General features: G+C 43.8%; 1 protein-coding gene across 1 annotated transcript; it reads left to right on the top strand.

Annotated features, from left to right (window-relative positions):
* The first annotated feature begins 316 nt into the window (after window positions 1-316).
* rmp24 (ribonuclease MRP subunit p24) lies at window positions 317-6344 on the top strand. The gene is made up of 5 exons (XM_088366049.1): window positions 317-584; window positions 2090-2112; window positions 2395-2618; window positions 5116-5279; window positions 5353-6344. Exons 1-5 carry the CDS (start codon window positions 490-492, stop codon window positions 5522-5524), a joined length of 678 nt encoding a protein of 225 aa, XP_088222175.1. The 5' UTR covers window positions 317-489; the 3' UTR covers window positions 5525-6344.
* The last annotated feature ends 1040 nt before the right edge of the window (window positions 6345-7384 follow it).

Below are 7384 nucleotides of genomic sequence, written 5' to 3'. Positions count from 1 at the left end.
CATCGGCGGGCTTCATCTTTCTCCTCCTCCCAAGTGCTGCTTCAAAATAGCCGATGACACATTTTTCTCCCCGCAGTGTATCACCGGGAGACCTCTGCGTGTTTGAAGCCTTAGAGCGACACCTGGAGTTGAATTACTGCTCTCACAGGATCAGTTCAACGCAGCTATTTGTTGTTGTTGTTGTTGTTTTGTTGCGAATATAGTGGTGGATTGTGAGTGAATTCGAGATTGTTGTTTTTTGTTTGATTTTTCACTATAAGGCTTTCAAACGGCTCCAGACTCAGTTTCCCATAACTCACCGCGTTCTCTTACGTCATCGACTCGCGACTGAAAATGATTCGAATTAGCGTGATCGACATTTGCTGATCTCACTACGCATGAATAATGGTATACTTGGCTCATTCGTTTGCTTTATAAGGTTCTATTGATAAAAAAAACAACAACAACAATAACACGGAAAGTCATCAAAGGATTCTACGTGTGGGTAAAATGAGTTTCAAATCCAAAGACTTGTCGGACATGTTTCGGCTTAACGCGTCCCTGTTGTTTCAAGAAAGCTGTCCGGAGGAATCACGGTTTTTCCTGTAAGAAATCAATTATTTTGCATTATTTAACACTTCACAACCCCCATTGGCATTACATTTGGTTTTGATGGTGGAAACGCATCATAAAATATTTAAAAGGCCTAACAGGCAAGTCTAGATAAATGTTTTCCACTGTGCTTGTTTTTTTGCCCTCTTTAGTGGACATTTTTTGTATAGCAACATTGTTTGTCACGAATTCTTTAAAATTCATCGTTAAAGTCTTCCATATTTGTAGTACTTTAAATTTAATGTTTGGCCGTAAAAAGCATTATACGTATTTTGTATGATATCATGACTATGATTGATCTGAAGAAGCATGTCCTTTTTTTGGTGCTAGAATGATTGCCATTAGGGACTGTTCAATGTTTGTGGACAATCAGGGTCACGCATGAAAAAAACAACAATTGCTGTTGGGAAATATGCGTTAATGTTTGCAATCCCGGAAAAGCGGGGCGGTACGTGTTTGGGACGACGTTCCAGCACTCTGCCGATAGCCTCTCTCCCGTTTATCGTCACAACTAAACGTGCTCTTAAAAGGAGATGCGTGTCAAGTATGTAAATAAGGAAGAGCTCGTTTATGAGCAGTAGACTCCCACCGGAGAGACTGTGGGAAAACTAAATTCTTCAAGATCCTGGCCTGGAATCAGCAGTCCTTTCATAGACGTTACCTCCACCAAGGAAGCCGTGTGTTAAAACACACAGGAAGTTGGTCATTTTCACTACATTTTGGTCATTTGAACTTTGATGACTCACTTTAAAACACAGTAGTTACAAATAATGCAAATTTTGTCTTCAAATTTGTATTGTTCCAATGTCATTGAAACTTTTCATTCACACATTTCAGGCGTGAACTCTAAATAAAGTTTAATCCAGAAGAGTTTCTTAAATTTTGAGTGGATCAACTGCCGAGTTGTCCTGGTATCTTCGGTGTGATGTCTCACCTTCGGGCTGGACTACATCAACAAACACCCCCGTTGTCGCCAGATTAAATCTGATCCCAAACAAGATCCAGGCCTCCCAAATGCATGTGCAGGTCGACTTAAAAATAAAAACCAAAAAAAATGAATCCCTTTATTGATTCAGGGCCACAGCTAATTTTAGGCAGACTTAGTGGTGGCAGAGCACAAATATGTCATTGGTGACGTTCCAAAAGTGGAGCCTCATAGTGAGGACTTGAAACTGGCAATATATTTTGGTGGGTTGCCATGTATTGTTTGACAGAGTCCAAGTTGGCTTCCACTCATTTTTAGACACTTGTATCCTAGTGCAGCCACTGAAACTGGTAACAGGCCTTTGATCTTACAAGTGCTGATTTACAGTCTATCTCACGATACTTTGCAATCTTAGTTTGTGTTAACTCTCATAATGTGGCAAAATACTTGGAGCAATCTCTCCTTCATGTGAATCCGTTTGTCCATCCTATCTGCAAACTACATATTCATTTGCAAAGTGGGTTATCTCGCAGTCATGTGTCTTAACTTTTTTTTTGTCCATTTCCTCTACAGTGAGAAGTATTTTGCGTGCCTGGGTAAGTCAATAGCTCCCTCGTGAGCATTTTCCCCTCACTTGTGTCAATGTGCGTTTTATCGTCAAGAAGCGTCTGCGCTGGCAAACGACACCTTGTCAGTGTAGCTCAAGCTCACGCAAACCACCAGCTGTCTGGCGGGTGTGCAACTGCCTTGCCCAAGCGATATCATGACTGTCGCCTCTGAGAGCGCCATGCCGCTTACTGCTAATAGCGAACACCATATTGTGCAATGCCTGTTTGGCTCCTCTCACTTGCTACACTTTGCAATGGTCTCGTTTGCAGATAAAAAGAAGCCAGGCTCCTCTGCGGTGGCGTTGGATAAGACATTGGTATGCCAGTACTGCTTCCAGTTGCTGCGGCCTGACAACCAGCGGCTGCGCCTGAAACCCAAACGCCGGCCCTCCGCCAGGGTGCAGAGGCTCCTACGGCGCAGAGCCGAGGGCAAGGCCCTCAGCCTGCTCCAGAAGCGCCTCCTGCATCACTTCTGGACGTCATCCTCAGTGCTGGTGAGCCTATCGAATGCCCGCCGGCGTTTTGACACCACAACTATGTCATTCATCTACACAGATGCGAGTGTTTTGGTCACATGACTTCCTCATAAGCTCATAGTCGGGGTATATTTTTAGCCAGCCGCACAGAGTCAGTCCTCCAAAACTGTAGGAGCACGCTCACAACATCTGCGAGCACGACCAAAACATTCAAGCAACTCCAGACCGGTACAGAGCAGTGTGAGAGGTAAATGTCCCTCTCGTGGGTCTGAGGGGCCCGTCGGGTCACATGCCAGTCCGGGCCCGTGACGTCATTCCTCCTTCCCCTGTGACGTTGCCGGTCAGATTATCTGCTAATAGTTTATTAGTCCAATTGGAGGCCGCCACCATAAATGGAGACGGAAATATTTACCGTAGTCAACCGCCGTAAAGTGTCCGCCTAGGCTGGTTCCCCGTGTCGGCCACCACAAGTGAAAATTTGGCCTCTTCCCCTGGAAGTCCGGCCAAGTTTGGCAAATATTTTCTAAGTGCCAACGACTCAACCGAAGAATACAAAGTTACATTTTATGACTCGGTGTATAAGTCGAGGTCGATTTTTTTCGGTCGATTTTGGATCGAAAAAGGTTGACTAATACACCGGCAAATACGGTATTTTTCTTGTCGGGCAGTGGGGTTTAAAAAAACCAAAAACTGAGTACTCTTAAGTGGTTAAAAAATGCGTCCTGGAAGGGCCATTTCCTTTGTGAAGCTGGGTCAACCTCCTGCAACAAGTACTGCCATTTTCTCATTTCCTTCAATTGACTCATTCTGCCAGCATGTGATTTGTCGCTCTCTTCAAGTTTACGAGAGCGCCCGGAGGGGGTTTGGGAATGAGGGAAGAGGCCTCCGGCTGCTGCTAAAGAAGAATCTCAACCATCCCCACATGCATATTTGTGCCTACAATCACTTCCTGTCAAGCAGAGCCAGGCAGGTTAGTCACTGTGGAGGAAATGGACCCAAAAAAAATCGGGCGTGCATAAGTAAATGTCGTCATTCCGTGCGCTGTTAAAAAAAGTCAGCCGAGGAACTTGGCAGATTAAGCGTTGGCACTGTCTATCTATGGCACGCCCAATTGTAATTTGAAGTCAGTCACTTCACTTGAGTGTTGACTGCATTTATCTTGAAACCTGTTGATGGCTGAAGGCGCAGTCGTATTGATCCAAGAGCCCGTCTGCTTTTGTGGCTCGTATCGACATCGGCTTGGATGACTCAGAACGGGGGTCACACTTTGAAAGAAAAACACCACTGAGGGAAGGCCCTCGTCTGCGCTTCCATCCCTCACTCTCGGGCAGTGTCATCCTGCCAAGGTGAAATAAATCGAACACACACGCACGGGCATTTCAGTGGCACTGCCGGTCTCGTTCTCATTTTTAAACGCAGGTCAGCGTGAGGTCCAAATCCCTCTCTAGACAGTCTCTCAACTTTTGATGCATCCGTGTGCTTCGCAAGAACATTATGTACCTTTTAAACGTCACTGGATGATATTCTGCAGTGAGCGGTGTTCTGCTCGGTGCTGGGAATGCCACCAATAAATTGCCGGCCTGTGACAGCGCGCTGGCCAGTCATACTTACAGTCAACACCCACACAGAGCCCCACCCCCTTGGATAGATGGGTGGGCCAGTTGGCCAGCCGGCTATAAAGCAGGACATGCACGCTCCGGCATAGTAAGGACTACTACGGAGCAGCCCACCGTCGTCACTTGTTGCAAAATGGCTACCTTCGTGTCGGTGAGTTTTTGCCCACCTAGTCAGCTTTTGAAGGCAGAGGCGATTCATGTTCAAACTTTTTGTCCAGTGCCAGCTGAGCATGCAAAAAGAAAAGGCAAAGTTTGAGCCTGCGGGTTGGTCTTGTTAGAAGTGTTGATGCGATTTTCTCCTAAACAATCTTTGCACTAACCTCCGGCGGGTGGTCGTAAAATAGGAATCTGCTGGAAATGAGATCCTGATGTGGAGTGCCTGCCGAATCGTCTCGTTTACTTGAATTGAACAGATTGTACCGTTTGCAGTTTTTAATTGGAGGTTCGTAGAGCTCACGCGGAAAAAGTTGTCGTCCACCCTTGAGCGTTATAGCACCCGTCGCCCCATATAGACGCCACCGCGTGCCAACGGCCCCTCGTTCTCTCATTGGCTAAATTCCAAGTGCATCCTGCTCTCAAAAAAGCTGGGAAAGAAGCTCAGCTGTTAATTGAATCACTTCCCGTGCTCCATTGTGGAGCATAACTCAGCAGTTCAGATGTTTTGAGGGGCAGAGCTTCATCATCAGAGCCACCCCAATTGGTTTTGTTATATCCCAGGGGTCTGAAATGAGTCACAACAAACGTCAAAGGCATTTGCTTACTGTCGCTTTCACCCTGACATAATGTGATCGGTCTTATTGTTTATGAACATGTCCACCCACGCTCTGTTACTTTGTGAAATTGGTGCACGTTCTAGTCCTGGAATTGATTTATTTATGTTTTCTGTGTTGTATTTCTAGATGGCCACCTGCCACGCATGCAGCAAGACAACCAAACACAAAGGAATGAACCGCGAGTTTTTGTCCACCTTTCTCACTCCCGGCAACAGTGGCAAGCGCAAGACCACTCCGTCGACCAACAAATCCATTCCCGGCAAGGACAAGGCCCCCTTCCGCACCCCCAGGTAAGCTCAGTCCAGGCGAAGCGCGAGCGTGACTGCGTGGTGGTCTTCACTCCTCATCCTCCCCGTTGGCCAGGTCGTCTACATCCTCTGGCACGCCCGGCTCCACCTCATCCACCCCTTCAGCCACCAAGACCCCCTTCAAGGGCAAGAACTGGGTGGTCCGGCGTCTAAGCAAAATCCTGACGCGGGAGGAGAAGCCAGACAACAAGAAGGGCAGCTTGAAAGACTTCCTTTCCTCTCTCTGAGTCACCTGGTCGTCTTCTACTTGGGGAAGCCGTTTCAACGGAAGGAGGGGAGGCTGCTTTTGGCTGCTTCGCTCTTACAGCGCCCCCTCTGGCTGGAATGTTGCAACAGTGCCGCTATGAACCTCTGGGACCTCAAATGTGATGGCTTTGATCAGAGGTTTGGGATGGAAATTCCTCAAATGAGCATTTCTGCTTCATGAATGAGAAATTTGAGTGATTATGTGGTATTGATGAACACCACGGTGATGTCAAATTTACACGATCACCATTGATGTCTATTTCGTTTGACAACGTAATTATGGAAGCTGTTGATAAGCTTATACAGTGTCTATTGTTGTTTCTTTACAAAGCTAATTTTTTTTAAGTAAATCCAAGAAGTAATTTGATATTAATACTGTACTTCGGTGTGCGCATGTCTGTATGTGAATGTTATTTTTGTTTTTTACTTGTAAAATTTGCATACAATTGTCAACATGTTCTCATAAGAAGACTTGTCGCATTTGTTTTCCCTCTGGCTTTATTTCATGATTTACATAATAGGATGATATATTGTCCTGCAGACATTTAATCTAGTTTTCTTTTTTTGCAGAATGGCTTTTGTAGAAAAACATTTGCAGGTTATTTTTTAAAAAAAAAAATTATTAACGAATTATTTTGTATTTGGGTATTATATTACTTCCCATACCTATTTCTATCAATAAACGGGGTTTTTTTGTACTTACTTTCCCACCCGTTTGCTCATAAATGTACAATGCTTTATTACCACGTTACCATTTTTAAACCACATCTAAATGAAATAAAACCTTTTCAGAAAGTCAAACTGTCATGCCTTTTTTTTCCTTTAGTATATAATCTAATGTGAGATTAGATCATATAATTATTATATTACAATCATTTTAAGGTAGTTTATGTATTGGTGTTCACATTTCTCATAAAGTCCGGCCCGCGGGCCAAATCCGGCACCCGGTCATATTACATGCAGTCCACAGCTTCGGTCTTATAATGTATTATTCATGGCCCGCCTGCACTGTCAAACTGAATGAAAAAAAAAAAAAAAATCATGAAACTTGAAACTGTAAATCCTCCTATTACCAAAAGGTGGCAGCACCAGCCCTGCAAAGAAAACGAGGAAAGTTGGCATTGAGGGCCGTCGCTTTCAAGAGAAATGGGAATTACAATACTTCTTCACTGAAAATCAAGGCAATTGTGTTTGTCTAATTCGTAAAGAGACTGTTGCCTTGTTTAAGGATTTCAACCTAAAGAGACACCATCAGACTAAACATGCTAACACATACGACAAGCTAACAGGGAGTGACCGCGCTGATAAAGTGAAGCAGCTCCAAGCTGAACTGGCATCACAACAGCGATTCATCACGTGGGGCTGTGAGTCAAAAGTAAATCAAAAGTATAAATTACTTAATATTAAATATTACGAAGTGGCCATGTTAATACTGTTGAAGTTATGAACCTGTAGACGTGACACAAACTATTACTTTCTGAAAAATATTGTAAATGACAAGAGCAAAATTCACTTGTTTTAAGTTTTAATATTAACAGACAACTTTGCATTACTTATAATTCCTGTTTAAAATGTTCATGAGGCAAAAATAATTTTAAACTCTTGTAAATTAAATTATTTCATACAGTGTGTTCAATGTTATCGGACTCTTCAGATATGAATGAAAGGCAAAATTTTTGTTTTTAAAGTTTTTCACATCTGCTGGAGTGGCTTATATTTGGTTATTTTGTCATTTAAAGGCCTAGAGACATCCCTTTTTTTTTCAATTAGAACGGAATTTGATAGAATGTATAAAGTGAACACATTTGCCGCATTGGAAATTAAAAATGGACACCGATTAC

The sequence above is a fragment of the Syngnathus floridae genome, chromosome 21 (genome assembly GCF_059516105.1).
Source record: "Syngnathus floridae isolate MCC-2025c chromosome 21, RoL_Sflo_1.0, whole genome shotgun sequence".
NCBI classification, from domain to species: Eukaryota; Metazoa; Chordata; class Actinopteri; order Syngnathiformes; family Syngnathidae; genus Syngnathus; species Syngnathus floridae.
The sequence above is the reverse complement of the archived record's forward strand: the minus strand, read 5'-3'. Positions and strand labels throughout refer to the sequence as shown.